The sequence below is a fragment of the Lygodium microphyllum genome, chromosome 16 (genome assembly GCF_053477565.2).
Source record: "Lygodium microphyllum isolate KBCC chromosome 16, Lygodium_microphyllum_v1.1.10, whole genome shotgun sequence".
Classification (NCBI taxonomy): Eukaryota; Viridiplantae; Streptophyta; class Polypodiopsida; order Schizaeales; family Lygodiaceae; genus Lygodium; species Lygodium microphyllum.
The window spans coordinates 80349005-80370468 of NC_141150.1; the positions used below are offsets into that span (position 1 = coordinate 80349005).

The 21464-nt window shown below is 40.8% G+C and overlaps 1 protein-coding gene across 1 annotated transcript in view; it reads left to right on the forward strand.

The window, feature by feature from the left end:
- The first annotated feature begins 10124 nt into the window (after nt 1–10124).
- PDIL5-2 (PDI-like 5-2) overlaps nt 10125–21464 on the forward strand; it is a 44671-nt gene continuing 33331 nt past the window's right edge. Inside the window, exon 1 of the mRNA XM_087696024.1 lies at nt 10125–10407. Coding sequence (XP_087552150.1) covers nt 10213–10407 — 195 coding nt within the window. The 5' untranslated portion in view covers nt 10125–10212. The remainder of the gene's footprint in view (nt 10408–21464) is intronic.

Consider the following 21464-nt stretch of genomic DNA (forward strand, 5'->3'; position numbering starts at 1 on the left):
CCATGCTCCATTGATGTGCGCATGAGACAAGAGAAGAGAGTAAGAGAGGAGAAGATAGACAGCTTCTCCATCACAGTCCCTCACCCTCACACACGCACTCCCTCGCACTCTCACACTCCCTCTCTTAAGCACAAGCACCACAAGAAGAAGAAGAAGAAGAAGAAGAAGAATAATAATAATAATAATAATAATAATAAAGCTACTTTTGGTCACACATAAGAATGAGCTTCTCTATTCACTTTTTGACTTTTATACATGTCTTGGTCCCTTTTGGGCACCCACCCCTTTTTTGCATGACTGGCCATTTTAGCCTAGGTCCTCTTTTCCTATTCCTTTCTATTTGCATTGTGGCTTCATCCATGCCCGTCTACTTTTTACAAATTGCACATAAGGGAGCTTGGCTCTCTTTTACAAAGATTTAGGGGCACCTTTGTATATTAATATATGCCTCTTTCATTTTTGCACTTGCCTTGGGTTTTTAAGGTGTGTATGTGCTTTTGGCCTCTTTTTTCCTCTTACTTTTGTTGTCAAGCTGCCTTTTTTCACTTTTCCCTGCACTTAAAATTTTTCTTATGCTTCCTTCTTTTCGTTTTTTGCATTTCTTGCACTAGGGTTAACACTACATGACCATCTTCACTGACTCTCCATTGAAAGTAAACTGGTGCTCAACTCTCATCACCCAAGAAATAGAAGTGTTAAATACCATAACTTTAGTTTTCCCAAGGTTCACCTTAAGGTCTCTATCTTAGCAAAAAGATGATAATGCATCCAAGTGTCTATGTAGTCCCTCTGGTGAGTCAGATTAAAGTACAATATCAACTCCATAAAGCAGTAATGGTACCAACACTTCAGCTAGGTTGGCTCTGGCTAACTAGTTCTGTCCACATATTATGAAGTTTCATACTATGTACAACCTATATAATATCAATGAAAGTGAGTAGCCAATGGTGCTATTGACTATATCTAAGATGCCCTTAGGTGTCCATAGTTTGCCTATCCCCCATGTCTCCTACAAGGCATATATACTCCACTGTATCTCTATGGGCACATCAATGTCTTGCATTCTTCTCATGAGTCTAGCACGTGCACTATGTTAAAGGCCTTGCAAAAGTCTACAAAGTAGCAATAGAATTTTTTCTTGAATGCCTTGCCTTCTTTGATGATTTTTCTTAATGTAAAGATATGGTCTAGAGTTGTATATCCCCTCCTAAAGCCATTTTGGCCTTTTGATCTCAAGCCATGCATCTCGGTCCATTCACTCAATGCTTGTTCCACAATAGAGCCATATATTTTGTCAGCCAATCATGATAATTCGATAGTTACTAAGTAGCATGGGGTCTCCACTCTTAAAGAGCGGCACAATAGTATGGTCCAACCAACTGGTTGGAAATTCCTCAGAGATTGCCCTGTTAAAGATGTGAGCCAGTGTTGGTACCTAGATATCACAAGCATGCACGAAGTGTTCTATTGCTAAACCATCATCATCTTGGGCTTTTCCATTTTTTAGTTTCCATATGGCATTCCTCACTTTTTTTTGTATGAAAATTTTGCAATTTGTTAGTCTTGAGGTTGAGGGGAGTGGCATAGGCTCTTGGCCAGGAATATCATAGCGTGCAAGCATATTCATGCCAATCATTTGGTCTGGTAATTTGTATAGGTAGTTGGCTCTCAAGCATCATTTTCCATGCTCTTACTATCTTGTCCCAAGAACATGGAATACATTTCTATTTCTAGTTATCTCAAGTATTCCCACTTCTTTTTGCATACCAATCATTTAAAGAGTATCCGAGCATGCTTATGTGTACATATGCCAAGTGCCACCTCTCACTGAAAATGTGTTCGTGTCTCTTTGCACTCATCATCATACTAACCATTCTGTGAGGCATTACCTCGTGGAGGCTTACCTGATGGTGTAGTGTGTGGGAAAGCATAGGCTAATGAAGTATGTATTATCTCAACCAACTATCTTGTAAACTCATTTAGAGAGGCCTATGTGTCTAGCTCCCTCGATGCATCTCACATAGCAGTGTTGTATATGTGTGAGGTCGCTTCCACAAAATCATAGTGTGGTAATTTTGGTATGTGTGACTGTGCCTCATGTATATGCCCATATTGCATTGTGAAATCTAGAATAGCATAGCTTATTGCTAATCCAATTGGTCTTTTTGAGATTTCAAAGCTTTTTATGTTAGGTAGCAAGTTGGGTGATCCAATCAAGTAGTCCATTGTGCTAGCCACTTTTGTTTTTGCATCATCTTCCTCAACTCACCAGGCCCCAATGATGGGTACATTTGTAACCCAATTTTGGTGGCAAGAGTTGTAGAGTCTTCAATTGGGAAGCTTTTCTTATCTAGTCCAACCACTCTTACGTGGAGTGCGCGTGCCCATCTTTTTGCCTCTTCGTCCAAGGTGGCATCTATCCATTTTGCACTTTCTTTGATAGCATTCTCCATTTTCTTTTGGGTGCCTTTCACCACACTTGCATAGGTGTGCTCATCCTTATTTAAAACATCCATTTCTTTTTGCAGCTTCGGTGTGATTTATGGTTCCTTTTGTGCATCCAATTTCTTTTTGCTTTCCTATAGTTCTTCTTTCATGTTAGAGACCATTGAGTCTTTCTCTGCCATGTGTGCATTCATTGTTTATCGCATCTCTTTTTTTAGTTCATCCATCATTTTAGCTCAAAGTTACTCTTGTATATCACTTTCCATTTTCTTCCTCATGATATGAATTTTAGCACGACATTCCAATCTCGGGTTTTATGCCTATAGGTTTTTTATCTTAGGTTCTTTAGCGATGTATGAAACATTGTTTCCATGGTTGGTTTTGTGATTCCTTCATTATTAGTTTCTTCCATCATGATTATAGCATATGTTGTAGCAAAAATTGTTTATAGTCTGACTAGAGCAATAAACATGTAACATAAACTATCAATGTAGCATAAATTGTTAGTGTATCATAAACTATCAATGTGATTGTAGCATAAATTGTCAATGTAGCATAAAATTATCAATCTAACCTAAACTGTCAATGTAGCATAAAATGTCAATGTATATGCAACATAAAATGTGATTGTAGCGTAAACTGTCAATTTTGGCACAGCACGTCAGACTTCTGAGCACATTTACATCATTATGCATAGCGCAACATTCTTTATCATGCCTATCTTGGAGCATCTTATGGCATTGTGGTCATATATGTCCATGTTTCCCATAATTATGACATGTAAGTGAAGACTTAGGACTGTGGAATTTACTACAAGCCTACCCAGGAGATTTAGAGTTAGATCTATTCTACTGCGGATCTCTACCATGACAGTCATAACTACCTCTAGCATCATTGATGTCTCTAACTGTGAGAGCATGAGATGCATCGACTGCATCAACATGCTTCCTACTAACCTCTTTTGTGTGAGTAAATCTCCCTCTACATTTGATCATTTGAAGCCATCCTCAAGAGCATTAGTGCTAATGGCAGTACAAAATATATCCCATGACTCAGGAAGAGTGACAAGCAAGAGCATAGACTTAATATTATCATCAAATATAATTTTTTGTGATGTAAGCTAGCTACAAACAAAATGGAACTCATTCAAATGAGTAGACATAGGAGTGCCTTCCTTCATATGAAGGTCCACAAGCTTCTTGAACCAATATAATTACGAGGTTGGGCTTTACTTATCACAAAGATCACATGTCTTTTTTCATAATTGCCATGCACCACTAATAGTCCCAATGACATTGAAATATACTTGCTTAGATAAAGACAAAATAATCATAGACTTGCATAGCTCATCAATCTCCTCCTAACCATCAACATTGAAGTCTTCTAGCTTTATACCTTTGCATTTCAATGGCTTCACCTACTTCTTTTGGACTAAGTCTTGCCAAATTTGTATCTTCAAATAGTTAAAGTTATTGCCATCCAACTTGTCAATGTTAAAGATAGCACTATCCTTAGAAGCACTAAAAGCACCAACCACAATGACTGCAAAATAAAGAGAGTATGGACTACTATAATTTCCATAAAATAACCCCAAAATTGAGTCAAAAGTGTATGCAACAAGAGGAGTACAAGGCAATGTACTATTGGCCACAAAAGAGAAGCAATAAAGTGCCCAAAACAAGTGTCTACTCTCAATAAGATAGCTCAAAGGAGAAATATAACAATATTATCCATAAAACTATAATAAATAAGAGTTCAAATATAGGCAAATGTCGAAGATAAAATGCTCCCACTACCAAGGAAGTCTGGATAGCAATCGAACATACAATGCAACTAAGAGTAACAAATAATGAGAATATAACTCCAAGTACCAAATATTTTCAGAGAATCCAACAATGTTAGATATATAAATGCATCTCAAACAAAAGGCTAACCAAGTACATGGGCTAACTATGCATAACAGATCTCCAAGCAACGTTGAGATCTACCAAGCTACAATCAACTCACTACTCATGAATAGTGAATTTCAGTACATAACAATGCATGTATCCATGATGACTGACAATCCCTCTACCAGGAGGAAGTACTAGGCAACCAAAGAGTCAAATTAATAACTGCAAAGATAATGTTTGCATAAACTAATGAATATATATGAGACTCCCATAGCCTCTAAAAGCCAAACTTTGTAATAAAATTTGAAAGTATTCCTATAAGTAGCAAATTAGAGTTTCCAAGAGCAAAGCAAGCTCAATATATGTATGTCATAACATCAAGAAGCCCAAAGATACCAAGTAATATATTCACGAGCATATAAATGGCATAAGTGTCCAAGCATGTAAGTAATAGATGATTGACCATACATCCTCTACCGAGAAAAAATATAACAAAGCTTAAAATCAAAGCTCAAAGCTCAAAGCTCAAAGAAGTACATATCCAACATGACTAGGAGTGGAAAGCATACATATGATCCAAGAGCATTTGTGAATGACAAGAAAACATAGATTTTAGTGATGTTCAAAGCATGTGCTTGTTGTCCACAATTTATATAGCAAAATACTTTTCAATGGCTAAGTAAAATGAGCTCTAATAGATATGTAGGGCATCCCCAACCATCAATACATCCTTCCAACATTAAAAATTCAATGAATAAGCATCAAAGAAGCATAAACTTTCAAATGCTCATTGGCCCAAACTATGAACATCATGTCTATCCACAAATGATAGCCAAGGGTTGATAGTCTTTTCCATGAATAGTGCCCAAGATAGAGACAAGGTGCTAGAGACAATGCCCAACGTTTGAGCAAGAAGTGGCATGAGTACTGGAAGCAAATGGTAGATGCAACCAATGTGGAACATGCCCCTAAAAATGCATCTCAATTTGACTTGGTGCTTTGCTTACTGCCATTGGCCCTTCTAGGTCACTTGCTAATGGTTGAAATTCCTTTCGAAGCTAGGAAATAAGTTGAGAAGATGGGGAGTAGATGTTTACCTCTGTTGGTTGCAAATATGATTGTCATGGAAGCTCAGTTGAAGCTCTCTTTCCTGGATTAAAGTGGAATGACTAAAGCTCCTTGAATGCCTACTCTAATACCGATTAAAAGGGCGAGTAGAAGTGAGAGAGAGAAGACCATAAGTGAAAGCAAAAGCAATGGTTTGAACTCAAGAGAGTATGATTGGTATGTGGGAACTCCAGCAACAGTCACAATGTGTTATTACCTTCCCTTTATTGATTGCCGTGAAAAGCTCATGTGTCTGTTGCAAGTACTCTCAACACATGTGTTTTCATTCTATGCAATGTTTACAAAAAGGTAATGCTTACTTTGTTACAATCCTTAATGCTTGTAGGTTCCAAGGAATGATACAGAATTTATGCAAACACCAAAGACAAATATGTCAAAGAGTATGCATGGTTCATGGCAGGGAGGGATTAAAGGACAAGATCTCACTCTATGATGCATGTTTTTCACATATGGCAAATACAATGCTTTAGAGTGTAAGATAGCATGTGTACACCCTCAACAAGCATCTTGATGATGCCCTGAGCATGGAAGCACTTTTGCAATGCATTGTAGTGAAGAATGCCCCCGAGCCCAACACACAAGCTAGATGTAAGGGTCAAAAACATCCTATTTAGGGTGGTTCATCCTTGTCATCATGGTTTTGTATTAGTTATAAGGTACATGACCCTATCTTGAATCAAAGACTCTGCATGGACCTAGACAAGACTTATGATAGGGTTAATTGGTCTTTTATAATCTTCACATTGCTTGCAGTCAATTTTGGGTCGAATTTCATTCGAATGGTGGAAGCTTTATTTACTAGTGCCTCAACATTTGTTTATGCAAATGGATTGATAACTACTCTTTTTGCACTCAAACAATCCATTAGGCAAGAGTGCCCACTTGCACCCTTCCTATCCACACTTGTCGGGTTGATCCCTTATTGAGAAAAGTTGATAAGAAGGTTCATGATGGGGCCATCAATGGCCTTCCATTGCTTTCAGGGTGATGATTTGCAACACTATCTTTTGCGGATGACAATAAGATCAAACTTGAGAAAGAGTCCCTTGGTAGCTTCCTCAAGTTCTATGAAGAGTTTGCTCTTCTATTAGCATCACAAATAAAAACTCAAAAAAACTAAACTTGTTCTCTTGAGTTGGGAAGATCCTCTGGAGTGGCTCTTAAGATAAGGATTGAAACTTGGGTAGCTAGGGCAAATCTTCAAGTACCTTGGGTACCCTATGGGAATGGGAATCTCTATGAGGTAGCAATTTAATTGCTTTTATACTAAGTAAATTACCACTGACCAAATGGCAAGGTTCCCTCCTTCTTTTGGTGGGAAGCTGACTATCTTGAAATCGATTCTCATAGTAGCATAAGCTTCAATGTGTCTATTTTTCCCTTCACAAAGGTTATTGGAGAAGATTGAAAAGCTATTCAGAAGCTTTCTTTGGACACAATGTGAGAAGAAGAAAGTTCTTTAGTTGAGTTGGGACACCTTCGCAACTGACAAGGTTGATGGTGGATTTAGACTAGAGCTTCTATAAGAGAAAGCTAGTAGACTTTGTCTCGAGTTCTTGAGACAATTTGATGAACCTCAACCATGGGCTGAATTAATGAAGCATTGGATCAAGAATGCCACTACTATAGGCATCATGTGGTTCGAACCTAGGTAATAAGATATGCCTTGTAGTGGGTGCTTTCTCTAATATAAAAGAATCTCAGATGGCACAAGCTTTAATGAATGTTTAGATTATTGCTCTCTAAGAGCCGAGCCCTAAGCAATGAGTAGGAAAGAGGACCCCTCTTTCTTGACCAATATCTAATGGTCCTTGTTTGCATATGACCCCTTTATTGCCTTAGGTAGAGAAGAGCCAAATATGGCCAATGTGATCCATATGAAAGGGCTTCGATGTTTAGAACAAGGAATCCCATTCTTAGAGAGAGTTGGACTAGATTCAATAGCATTTCAATCTAAATAGCAAGGAGATGCATTGGATCACTAAGCTTGCACAAAGAGTTAAAGGAAGCTTGCCAACTATGATTGAGAACCCATGGATATTCATCCCACTAAGGTACTTGAAGGCCCCAATGGGAAAAAGCTGACATTGTGAAAAGCATAAAGATTTACATGGCCCCTCACCTCATCTATTCATACAAGCATGGTCTTCTTGGAAAAGGCAATTCCCTTTCGCCCAAATTGTTAGTTGGAAGAAAATAATAAAGTGTGTGGAAAGCCACTCCATTAATTAACTTAACATTTTCTAGTTGAAGGTAACTAGTTGCTAATAAGTTCCCTGTTAGGAGCCAACTCACAAAGGTTACTTTGATCTCCTCTTTTGGGAATGTATGTCTATTTGGTGACAAAAGAAGGTCTTGATGATCAGTCCTTGAAATTCATGGATCTCATTGATGTAGTGATCTCTATGACACTCTATCCACTATGACTCGGACACTCACTTCTGAGCACCGGGTCTTTAGGCCCTTTAGTAAAAGGTTAGCAAGATGTAGCTCCTAGGCTTTGCCTTGATGCATTACTATATGCGTGCTACATCCTTTACTTGTGGCATAATATGATAACTAGTGTTCCGCACGTGCTTCGCGCGCACAGAATGCTCGTGCGACTTCGCTCAACAATCCATTTCTCATCTTTCTCTCTCCTCTTTTTCCTCTTTCTCTCTCTCTTTCTTTGCCTTCTATTTTAGTTTTATTTTTTTCCTCTCCTGGTTCTTTCTCTCTCCTTTTTCTCTCTCCCCGCTTTTATTCTCTCTCTCTCTCTCTCTCCTTTTTTCTCCCCACTCTCTCCTCTCTTTTCCTTCTCTCTCCCTCTCCTCTTTTTTCATTTTTTTCTTCTTCTCTCTCTCTCTCTCTCTTCATTCTCTTTTTAAATTTGTTCTTTTCTCTCTCTCTCTCTCCCCTTTTCTTCTCTTTGCACTTTTCTTCTCTCTCTCTCTCTTTCTCCTCTCTTTTCCTTCTCTCTTTCTCCTCTATTTTTTATTCTCTCTCTTTTTAAATTTTATCTTTTCCTTATATATAATTCTCTCTTTAAGTTTATATTCTCTCTTCTCTTCTCTCTCTCTCTCTCTCTCTCTCCGTCCCCTTTTCTTCTTCTCCCCTTTCTCCTAATTTTCCTTTTTTTCTTCTTTCCCTCTCTCTCTTTTAAATTTTATATTTTTCTTCTCTCCTTCTCTCTTTTAAATTTTATATTCTCTCTCTCTCTCTCTCTCTCTCCTTCTCTCTCCCTTCCTCTCTCTCTCTCTCTCTCTCCTTCTCTCTCCCTTCCTCTCTCTCTCTCAAAAAATATTTAAATTTTATGAAGACTTTTCTCTTTTCTCTTTTTTTCCATCTCTCTTCCTGTTTTTCTCTCTCTTCTTCTCTCTCTCCCCCCTCTCCTCTCCTTTCCTTCTCTCTCCTCTTTTTTAAAAAAAAATTCTCTTTAATTTTTTTTCTTTTCTTTTTCTTTTAAATTTTATCTTTCCTCTCTCTATAATTTTCTCTGTGTTCAAATTCTCTCTCTTCTTCTTATTGTTTTCTCTCTTTGTCTCTGTCTCCCCTCTTCCCTCTCATTTTTTTTCCTTTTTTCTTTTCCTCTCTCTCTCAAATTTTATATTTTCTCTCTCTATAATTCTCTTTCTCTCTGTTCCCTCCCTCTCCTCTTCTTTCTTCTTTGCTCTTTGTATATTTCTCTCTCTCTCTCTCTCTCTCTCTCTCCTTATTTTAATTAAAAAGAAAGTTTCTTTTTTTCTTTTTCTTATTTTCTCTCCTTATTTTAATTAAACGAAGAGTTTACATTAAAAAGTTTAATGTGTGAGAGAGAGAGAGAGAGAGAGAGAGAGAGAGAGAGAGAGAGAGAGAGCGAGCGTAGGCCCTATGCATGAGAGAGAGGGGGGAGGGGGAGAAAAAAAATGTTTAATTAAGAAAAGACTATTCTCTTTCCTCTTTCTCCCCCTTCTCTCTCCGTCTTCTTCTTTTTATCCTTCTTCTTCTTCTTATTCTCTCACTCTCTCTCTCTTTTATTCTATCTCCTTCTCAAAGTGTGTGAAAAACTATGTTCGAAAAAATTTTAAATTAAAAAACTTTTAAAATATTTAATTAAAAAGTTTAATCTAATCGAGAAAGAGAGAGACTTTTGATTTAAAAAGAAGTTTGATTTAATAGAGAGAGAGAGAGAGAGAGAGGGAGAGAACCTAGGCCCTACACATGAGAGAGGGGGGGAGGGGGGAGGAATTTAATTAAAAAGGAAAGGGGGTTTTAATTTAAAAAAAGGAAGTGAGGAGGGGAAACTTTAATGAAAAAAGGAAAGGGGAAGAGAAAATGAGATATTACACGTGAGAAAGAGAGAAGGAGAAGGGGTTTTGATTAAAGAAACGAGGTTTGGAAAAGAAAGTAGGTTTGGGAAACCCTTTGAAAGTTCGAGGCTTTCCGAACCTATAGCTAAAATAATATAATAATAAGATACCTTCGCGGTTAAAAAAAGACCACCAAAAGGGCAATGCTCGAGTGCACTACATGCGCCCTCATTTTAGCTTAGAGAGGAGTATTTTAGAAATTTGCGTATAGCTAAGGGTATTTTGTTAGATTTTCTTATTATTATTGTCATTGTTATCGTGGTTTTTAAGTTTTTGTTTGTAGTTTTACGTAGTCAAACATGAAAAGTAGTTAATAAAATAAAATAAATAAATCCAATTACTTAGAAATGCACAGAAGTAGTTGAAGAAGGAACTCCTCCTCCAGAGGGAACAGGTATGCTCTTCCCGTCAAGGCTGTCATGGCAAAATCAGGGTATTCTCTGGTTCTTCTTCTTCTGTCGTGCTTGTTTGCTGTACGCGGTGATCCTGCTGACGAAGGGCGTGTTCTGGAACTCACTGATTCCACCTTTGATGGCGCCATTGCCAACCACGATCTGATTTTTGTGGACTTCTACGCTCCATGGTGCGGCCACTGCAGGAGGCTCTCTCCTGAGGTACTCGTCTCAATGTTAATAATTTGTAGTGTGACAGATGCCCCGAATTATACTCCATTAGAGCTGAGATTAAGCTTTGGCACAGCCTCTCCTCTACCACTCTTTCTTTATTTGTATAATTTTTCCTCTATTGAGTTATTCCCCACCCATTAGAGTTCTCCATCCTGAGGCAATTCTTATTTCATTGGATTCAATATCGATTTTCTAATTATGCCCTGGTAGTAAGCTTTACATTTAGTAAGCCAAGTCTTGAGGCTTGCTCCTAGTGAAGTTTTACCTTTGATCGAGTTAACCCCTCATTCTCTTATGTCATCAACTAGGATCAAGAGGTGTGGCCATAGGCCATTTGTAATCTGTGCAATATTGGTCCACTAATTGAAGAGCATACTTCTGTGGAGACGCACAAAAGTAGTTTCCCTAGATCAAACCATCTCCATCCCCAAAAACTAAGACAATAAACCAATGTTAATCATCTCAAAAGTAGCACAAAGCTGGGCCTTAATTTTGGCTGTGGTAGCAAAGTATGAGCATTGATGATTTACTTGAGCAAGTGATAAGTAAATCATCAACGTATGACAGGATATAGTTGGTCCCCTTAGAAATGATATAGGATATAAGTTCGGGTCATAAGGAGTAGAATGGTATCCTTGAGCTTGAAGAACCTCATCCATCCTTCGGAACCAAGACCACGATGCTTGCTTTAATACATAAAGAATGACCTTATTTTTTTGTTTGGTGTTTAGCAGAGGAAAATCCGGGTGGTTACTCCATATAGACTTCCTCCTCGAGATAATTGTTTAGAAAGGCCCTTTTGACGTCCATCTGATAGATCGGCCAACCGTAGTGAGCAATGAGTGCAACTAACAGATGAAATGATGGCAACTGCACAGTAGGGAGAAATGTCTCTTCATAGTCAATGCCTTGCTTTTGTTGAAACCCTTCCACTACAAGGCAAGCCTTATACTTATCTAACGTCCCATCAATTTTTAGCTTAGTCCTAAAAATCCACTTCATCCTGATGACTTTCTTGTGGCTTGGATGATCCACTAAGGTCCAAGTCTCATTTCGGTCAATACTCTCTAGCTTCTTCTTCATGGCTTCTCACCATTGGGAGTGCTAAAGAGTCTCTTGCCAACTATTCGGCTCAGTATATACTATACAATTAGTTATAAACAATGACACTAATGATGCTTGCGTAATGGAAAAATTGACGCAACCATGAGCCTGAATCTTGATTGAGGAGTTGTTCCCAATGTAGACTCTCTTGGTTGTGGGGACTTGAAAAATGAAAATGTCCTCGATGGGGGTCATATAATGAGTAGCTCCATTGTCCACAATCCAAGGAGTAGTTGAAGTAGTAGGTTGTGATGAGTGGGCCTCTGTAATTACCTTGTCAAGAGGCAACTCATAGATGCGGAGGTTGTATCCTCAAATGTCTCTACGGAGATGATGTGGGCCTTTGTAGACAGACAAGCTCTTTAGTATTGAGAACATTGTTGACTGTGATGGTTGATTAGTGGTAGTGTGGGTTTAGCCTCACCATTGCCCTTGCGCTGAGGGTTGCTACCACCCTGTCTCCCCTGCTATGGGTTGTTTAACAGAGGGGCGAGAGTCTAAGTCTTAGCTTTTGGTGTTGTACCTCTTATCTTTGATCGACTCTCGTGATCAAAATGGCTAGCCTTTTGACGACGTAGATAATATTGACTTTTCTTTGGTATATTCTACTACTTGGGTTTTAGAGATGACTAGGAGCTTCCTTGGATCTCACTAGCTTGATTTTGATTTTGATTTGAGTTTTGATTTTATTTGCCCTTCCCTTGCTACCCCTTCTGAAAAAAGCAATGAGAATCCCCTTTGTAGGGATCAAACTATGAAATTGATTGAATAGCCAAGCGTAATGCAATAGTTGACACTGAAGTTCATTGAAGGTGGATATAGTGGATTGTGATATTACCTGCTACACAAAATAGAAGTATTTTCTTGGCAACTTGTTAAGAAACAATGTGATTTGATCATCTGTGAACTCAAGAGTCTCGACGATAGGAAAACTCAGTAAGAAGGTATCGATACCGAGCCAACTTGACTCTCAAGTCATCCTAGTCAGCGAATTTAAAGTTTTGGAGCTCATGATTCAAATTGATGCAATGGCTCCTATCTTGAGCCGTATAGCGGTCAGTCAAGTGTGCCTAACGCTCAGATGCTAAGTCAAAATACTGAAGTATGAATGAAATTTAGGTAATAGACCTTGTATTAGCTTGACAATAGTGGAGGCATTTCTAGCCTTTCATGAGCAGGTAACCTCGTATGAAACAAGTGCAGGATCCGGTTGGGGTTCCAACCCCTGCACAATATCCCATAGGTTATGGGAGTTAAGGACGTGTCTCATCAAATTTGACTAAGTAGTGAAGTTCAACATGTTAAAACTTGTCTTGTTATTAGAAGCATGTTTGGCTGATGAGGAGAAAGAACCATGAGGTGTCAGATAAGTGGAATAAGATGGATAAGAAAAAGATGGTGGAGGAGGATAAGTAGAAGGTGGAGGTTGTGGGTAGGTAGAAATAGGTGGAAAATATGCAGCAATTGATGTTGGGGCATTACAACATGAATGTTTTCATAAAGTGTCGGTGGAGATGAAGATACTTAGACATGTAAGCCCTGTCCAATTATTGGTTAAGACACAACAAAATGACTAGATCGAGTAGGTAATGCCATGGAGGATTAAGGCAAATTGTGAAACCAATTGATTCACACTTGGTAATGGTTAGGTGGCATTCCCAAGCCACGAGAAACCGGAAATTGTGTATAGGAGGATGAATCTCCCTCATGGAGACACTATCCGATTGAGGAAAAGATGAGTTCCTAAAGGCTATGCCTAAGGATGAAGGACCCCCTGTGTGATGTGTAAAGTCATGAAAGGTACACTTAATGGAGGCTAAAAGAAAGATGCAATGGAACTAATGGGTGGGAGATTAAATGGATTTGTGATTGGTGTAGTTATTGAAAATGAGTTAGGTTTCTTTTGTCCATTAAATGCAAATGATGAAAAAGATGATTCACCAAAGTCAAATTGACCATGAGATGTAAAAGCTGAAGGAAAAGATGAAGAATGAGCATTCGCCAATGATTCTTATAACTTCTGCTTACCTTTTCTTGAGTTTAAATTGAAAAATCTATCTTCTTCAAGGCTTATGAACCAGTACTTTGTTTGAAGAGTTCATCTTGAGCATCATCGATATCTTGCAAAAAAGAGGAAGTAAATTTAAAAGATTGAGAAGTATTGTTTTGCGTACCCGGCATAGGAGTGAATGAAGATGGAGATATGTATGGCATAGAAGAAAGTGGTAAAGAAGCGGAAGGTGTAGATGTAGATGGAATGGGTGGAGAGAAAAAGGTTCTATACTCCATGCCAGTTTCCACGTGAGGATGGCCCACTTCTTTGTGGAGTTTCTGTCCTCCTTGCAAAATCATTAGACTAGTGCACCGAATCTAAAGGGGAAAACTCAAATTCACCTTCAATTTATTGTTGAGCTTGATATATGACGATGAGATCATATTTGGCTCGTGAGATCTAGTATGGTCTATGGACTTCATAGTAGTTTGAAGACTCTCCGGCCATGTTAGAAGTTGGAGGAGCAAGTTGTGAGACCTACTTCGTCTTGTTTCTCGATGTGCTAGGCTTGGGAGCATCATGACATGGTGAAGATGTGTTTGAAGTCATCTTGCCCTCTTGTTGTTAAGTGATCTTCGAGAGAGAGGAGATTGCTCTCACAACTTACAAGAGAAGAACTTGAAAGAGAAATTCAACTAGAACTTGATTGTGAGATAACTCAATTACAAGAGAACTTGATTACAAGAGAATGCTCACAAGAGCGTGGCTTGGTTACAAGATAAGACTCGATATAAGATAAGACAAGAACTGGAAGAGGACTTAACTTGTGGGAGCCTCACAATTGGTGCTAGCAAGACTAAAGGGCTTGTAGCCCAAGACCTCTATTTATACTATAATTTAGGAGGTTAAGGGGAAGCTTCTAGATGATATCATTGATGACATAAGCATCATTGACATAAGTGATAACATAAGCAATGTTGATGTAAGCATTGATGCAGGCCTCTTTTAGAACTTTCCAAAGAATTATCTAAAACCTTCTTAGAAACGTCTATTACTTTCTCGAATTTCCTAGAATATTCTGGAATCTTCTAGAAACTTCATGGAACCAAGGGCTATACCAGCTTGTATACAAACAAAGGACTACCCTTGCTTGATCATCTATTACATTGCTTGAGTGTCCGTTACAATTACTTCCCCTTTTAGCACCAAGTTCCACGAGGGGCGGTAGTGTGCTTTCAAATAGGCCTTGGCTTGGTTGGGTATTGAAAATGAAATTCACGAACCTTAATAGGAGCTCTTTGAAGATGTGAAGTTGGTTCCCATGTTTGTTCATTTGCATCATAGCCCTTCGAATAGATAAGATACTGTAATTTGCCTCTTGAAATTCTCGAATCGAGGATTTTGTCTACTTCATATTCTTGGTGATTTTCAATTATGATTGAAGGCGATAGATTTGGTATTCTTCTAGGGATACTAGATGTATGATATGGCTCCAAGACTGAAACTTGGAATAGAGGATCGACTTTTGTGGACGGGGGAAGCTAGAGATGATAGGTGACTGGATTTACTTGGCCTAGAATCTTGAAGGGCCTAAGTCATCGATAATCCAGTTTCTGGGAGGAGCAAGAAGAACGTAGATTACGTCGAAGAACCAAACTTGATCTCCAATTTTGTAGGATGGGTGTTTCATGTGAAACTTATCTGCATTTTTCTTATTTTCTCTTGAGCTTGTTTGATATGTGCTTGCAACTCTTTATGAATATCAAAGAGGTATTGAGCTAAGTCTGTAGCAGTTGGATTGTTTTCCTGTGATCTTACATTATTGTCTATCCTTGGTTGTTGACCATAATTAGCAAAGAATGGTGTGAATTGAGTGGAGACATGGCAGCAATTATTATATGCAAACTCAGCAAGGCATAATAGATCCACCCCATTGTTTTGATGATAGTTAATTGTGTATCTAAGGTATTGCTCCAACATTTGATTTACTCTTTTTGTTTGTCCATAACTCTATGGGTGATTTGTTGAAGAAAGATTCACTTGTACTTCTTGTAGTTTAAAGAGGCTTCTCCAAAATTCAGATGTAAATTAGGGGCCGCAATCATAGATAATATCATCAGGTAACATGTGGTGTCGATATACGTGTTCCAGGAAGAGTTTTACTGTTCCTCCCCCATTGATACTCTTGATTGTTGGGGTAAAGTGTGCCATCGAATTTCTCTGGAAGATTGACCTTTTGTTCTTTCCTATGTCGACCATAACGGTTACTAGTACGCGATGGACCTTTAGCTTGATATTGTGCAGTGATGCGGGAGTGTAGCACAAAGACTGAGAGAGAGTGAACAGAGAGAAGAGAGAGAGAGAAAAGGAGATAGTGTAAACACAGAAAATCTGTGGTGTAATATGCTGTATAAGAGTGCAGAAATACACAAGGGGGCAGAGGAAATATTTGCATATGTCTCCGACTTGATGACCTCGATCTCTGTCAGCCCGAGCCTTAGCCAACAGATCTCAAGATCAGAATCTGAAATCACTGAATAAGTGTGTAAACAATGTGCTGGAGGACTGCTATATAAAGCAGAAATGAAAGGCATAAAATAAACAGGTTGGCTGCATTAAATGCAGCCGACTGCAATAAAATAATGCCTAAAAACAGTCCGACTGCACTGCAGGCTGCCATGTGGCACCTGCGCAGTCTGCAGCCTGTCCAGGGGATGACTCAAATGCTAACACCCCCTCTCAGATCCTGGACGAGGCATCAGACCGAGGGATCGGGAATGTTGTTGAAGAAGAGCCTAGGGAAGTGCCTTCGTAAACAAATCTGCAAGATTATCCTCTGTCGTGCAATACTCCATATCAATGGTCCCATCCAGAAGCTTCTCCCGAATGAAATGATATTGGATCGCAATGTGCTTCGCCCGGGCATGGAATACGGGATTCCGTACCAAGGCAATGCAACTCTCATTGTTGCACTGCAGAAGAGTAGGACGAGTCTGGGTGCAGCCAAGCTCCTCCAACAATCTCCGAAGCCACACAATCTCACATGTGGTGGAAGACGCAGCTTGAAACTCCGCCTCAATAGAAGAAAGGGCTACTGTGGGCTGCTTCTTGCTACTCCAAGAGATAGCACCTGTACCCAAGATAAAACAATAGCCTGTAGTAGACCGTTGGTGGTCCACATCGCCAACCCAATCCGAGTCACTCCAACTTGCAAGAACCAAATCTAAAGCATCTGTACCTGCGGGATAAGAAATCCCTAAGTCAGAGGTCCCCCTCAAATAGCGAAGAATCCTCAGGGCAGCTTGCCAATGCACCTGTTTGGGTTCCATCATGAACCCTGCCAAAAGACCCACAACAAAACAAAGATCAACACGAGTGTTGAGAAGCCAAATCAAGGATCCAATCAACTGACGGTAGCGTGAAGCATCCACCACGGGAGAATCTGAGTGTGAAGTGGCCTTCCAATTCGGATCCATAGGAGTAGTAATGGGCCGACAAGTCTCCATCTCAAAAGTCACCTAGAGCTCCTGAATGTACCTCTGTTGGGAGATGAAAATCCCCCTTTGAGACTGATAAATCTTGTGACTCAAGAAGAAATGAAGAAGCCCCAAATCCGTCATCTCGAATGCCTGATGTAAAGCTGTCTTGGTCTCTCAGACCTTTTGTGCACGATCCCTTGTCAAAATCAAATCATCAACATACAACACAAACAACACACGACCAACCTCGGAAGTGTGCACATAAAGCTGTGGATCAGCCTTGGAGCGCGGATATTCCAACTTCGACTGAAGAAACGAGTCAATCTTCTCGTTCCATGCATGTGGAGCTTGCTTGAGGCCATACAAGGCCTTCTTCAACCTGTAAACTTTCCTATCCGAGGATCCAAAGCCAGGAGGCTACTCAACATGAATCTCCTCTTGCAAGTCACCATTCAGAAAGGTCGACTTCTTATCCAACTGATAAACAGGCCATCTCCTATGGCTAGCCAAGGCAAGAACAGTTCGAATAGTTGCCATATGAGTAGTGGGGGAAAAAATATCATGGAAATCAATGCCTGGGCGGCGCTGAGCAAAACCTTTAGCAACAAGGCGATCCTTGTGCTTGTCCAAAGAACCATCGCTAAGGTACTTGGTTTTGAAGACCCACTTGACACCAATCACCTTCTTGTGAGAGGGACGAGGCACAAGAGACCAAGTGCCATTCCTCTCAATAGCCTCCAACTCGGCTTCCATGGCCTTCCGCCAATGATCAGACTGCAAAGCCTCCTTCACTGAAGTGGGCTCTCAATCCTGCATAACACGGGTTAGTAAACAATAGTTGGGGCAGACAAGCTTCGAAGAATGTGCCTGATTCCTCTGTGACCTCCACAGTCCATCTTGCGGTTCCCACTCCTCAGGGACCCCCTCGATTCGTGAATCTGGGAGTGTGTCATGGGCCCAACGAGGAGGAGGATGAACCTGTCCCTGTCACCCTCCATCTGTTGAAGACTCTGGAACATCCACCGCTGGAAGCTCCTCGAGGGTGGCCGGTGGAAGAGAAGACTCTAAATCTGAAGAAGCATCTCCATCAAGAGGCTCTGGCTTCAAAGAAACTATCTCGGGAGCCCAACTCTCCCTTGGATCTCCAAGGACGAGGTGCTTCTCACCCCCCTCTGTGGTTGGTACTTCCACGAACCGCACATCTCGGCTCGTGTAGACATCCCGCTTAACGGGATAAAACAAACGATAACCTTGGGATTGGGAGCTATAGCCAACAAAAACTTGTCGTCGGGAAGCCGCCTCGAACTTATCATACTGCGTCTTCGGAATGTGCACATAAGCGTCACACCCAAAGATCCTGAAATAAGAGACATCAGGCTTAGTCCTGAAGTAAGCCTCAAAAGGTGTCATCCTGTCAACGGCCGAAGTGGGAGATCGATTAAGGATGTGAATTGTGGTAGCCACTGCCTCGGCCCACAGAAACTAAGGTGTTTGTTGGTGCTCCATGGTGCGTGCCATCTTGATCACACTTCGGTTCTTCCGCTCCAAAATGCCATTCTCTTGGGGAGTGTTGGTGTTAGCAAACTCCTGGTGAATGCCCCTATTTACACAAAAACGACAAACTCATTAGACATAAATTCACGGCCCTTGTCTGAACGCAAGGTCTTCAGTTGCCGGCCAAAACGGTTCTCCTCAAAAGAGAAGCCAATCCTTGAAATGAGAGAAAGCCTCCGACTTCAAAGTCAAGAAATAGGCCCAAGTCATCCTGCTATAGTCATCTACGATCAACATGAAGTACAAGCTTCCCTTTAGGGACTCGGTCCTCATCGAGCCACAAAGATCCGTAGATACAAGCTCCATGGGGGAAATAGACCTCCTAGAAGCTTTGTTGGGAATCGCATCCCGATGCAGTTTCCCACGAATGCAGGAGACACATGGCTGATGGCTCACTACTATGTCCGGCAAGCCTCGGACAAACGACCCTCGCGACGCCTTCCGAAGGTACTCGTAGTTCAGGTGGCCAAACCGAGCGTGCCATAGCTCGGACTATGTCTGAGAAGTAAGAAGAAGAGAAGTAAGAGCTGAAGAAGATTTCAATTTGTAGACGCCATTCTCCTCATACCCTGCAGAGAGAACCTTCCTCGATCCACGATCAAGGACTTGAACAGTATTACTGTCAAACTCCCACCAAAAGACCAAGAGCACAAATCTTATGAACCGAAAGTAAATGATACCCCAATCTTGGCACACGCAACACCTCAAAGGTGTGGGTACCACCACGTCCATCTGGAATAAGGTGCATCTCACCCCGCGCAGCAATAGACACAGAAGAGCTGTCTGCAATGAGAATCTGCCCACGCAAAGGTCGCAAATGGGCAACACCAATGGAAGAAGGAGTCATGTGCCGTGAGGCATCATTGTTCACAATCCACTCTCGATCTTGGGGAGTTGTCATCGCAGCATTAGAAGTTGTCGGTGTAGAGTCCTCAATGACAGCTAAGTGTAGAAAAGTAGCTGATGAGGGTGTAGCCACCGCTCCAGAGTCCTTCATGTCCTTCTTGGTATTCTTCTTGTCTTTGTCGGGGCAATCCTTCTTTCAATGACCGGTCTTTCCACAAATATGGCAAGTCTATTCCTTCTCCTTGTCCTTCTTGGATTTGTTGTCCTCCTTCTTATTCTTTTGGTCCTTCCCCTTCCTCTGAGAGACTTGACCAACCAATGCCTCCGATTGGGAAGCATTCTATCCCTTCAATTGTTCCTCTTGGTCCAAGACCATAGGAACCAACTCTTCCCATCGAAGAGTCGACTTCCGCCTTAAAGCAATAAGAGCGGAATAAAAAGTACCGAATTATGGAGGCAATTGGAATAGTAAAGTGATCGCCATGTCTTCGGAGGAAATAGGCTTCCCCGCATTTTGAACCTGCATGTGAAGCTGCCGAAGCTTGTTGATGTGTTTCCGAAGCGAAGAAGACTTATTCACTGATAAAGTCTGCATCTGTACCTCCAAAGGAACCCTCTTCATCAGGGTCATCCGGTTGTACATCTGGTTGAGCTCCAGCCATATCTCACGAGCCACTGTCAAGTGCTCAATGTGAGCTATCACGAAAGATCGAATCGTGGCATTCAGCTTGTCCCAATGGGATTGGGCCTTGGTCAACTCCGCACGAGCATTGGAAGAGAGTTTGGACTCATCCCTCACCGAGGGCCTATTAATCTCCTCCATCACCAGTTCCGTTAAATCATAAGACTCTAAAATGGCCAACATCATCACCCGCCAGATGCAGTAATTGTCACCATCAAGCTTTTGATCCATTGGAAGAGCTAGTAGGACAGGCACCTTCTTGTCCATGATTGCTTGGAACTCCAAATCAGTCTTTGTAGACATGTTAACTTGCAATACGTGCACAAACGCAAAAGCAGTCTCCTCTGACTGTGAAAACGCAGCCTTCTAGGACTGATTTCTCCGCTGCCCAAACCTTCTTCACCCGTCAGAGGCGATGAAAAAGTAAAATCTGCAATGAAAGGCCTCAAACGCAGCCTTCCTCCCCTTTGAACAGCAATAACTTGCAGCAAATTCACCGATTAGACTCCTTTCCCGCATGCCCACGCTCGCTTCAGCCTTGATTTGATGCGGAGCCCTCCCGCTCGCCCTCGAATCGTGGAAACGCAGCCTTGTGTCGTGCTGAAATCTCCTCTTCAGATAGGTTCAGCCCTCAGTCAGTCCCCATCTTCACCGCTCTGATACCATGTCAGAGTGCAGCGATGCGGAAGCGTAGAACAAAGACAAAGAGAGTGAACAGAGAGGAGAGAGAGAGAGAAGGAGATAGTGTAAACACAAAAATCTGCGGTGTAATATGCTGTATAAGAGTGCAGAAATACACAAGGGGGTAGAGGAAATATCTGCATGTGTCTCTGACTTGATGACCTCGATCTCCGTCAGTCTGAGCACAGTCTGTCTCAGCCAACAGATCTCAAGATTAGAATGTGAAATCATTGAATAAATGTGTAAACAATGTGCTGGAGGACTTCTATGTAAAGCAGGAATAAAATGCATAAAATAAACAGGTCGGCTGCATTAAATGAGCCGACTGTAATAAAATAATGCCTAAAAACAATCCGACTGCACTGCAGGCTGCCACGTGGCACATGCGCAGTCTGTAGCCTGTCTAGGGGATGACTCAAATGCTAATAGATAAAGACTTGTCTCTTGAATTTCTTGAAGTTGTCATTGTAGGTCTTGCACAGCTAAGCCCAAAGCTTGTGGTTGCTCTGCTTGTAGCTTTGCATTACTTTCTTGAAGCTCTTGGTGTCACAGGGACGTGAAAATTTTGAGATGCTTTAATCTTGCTGATAACATTTGATTATGTATTAACAAAATGTACAAAGTTGTTTAGTAAATGTGATGCACATGGTGGTTATTTCATGGTAACAGACTAAGGGCCTTGGGGATACAATGGGTGTCAAAGATA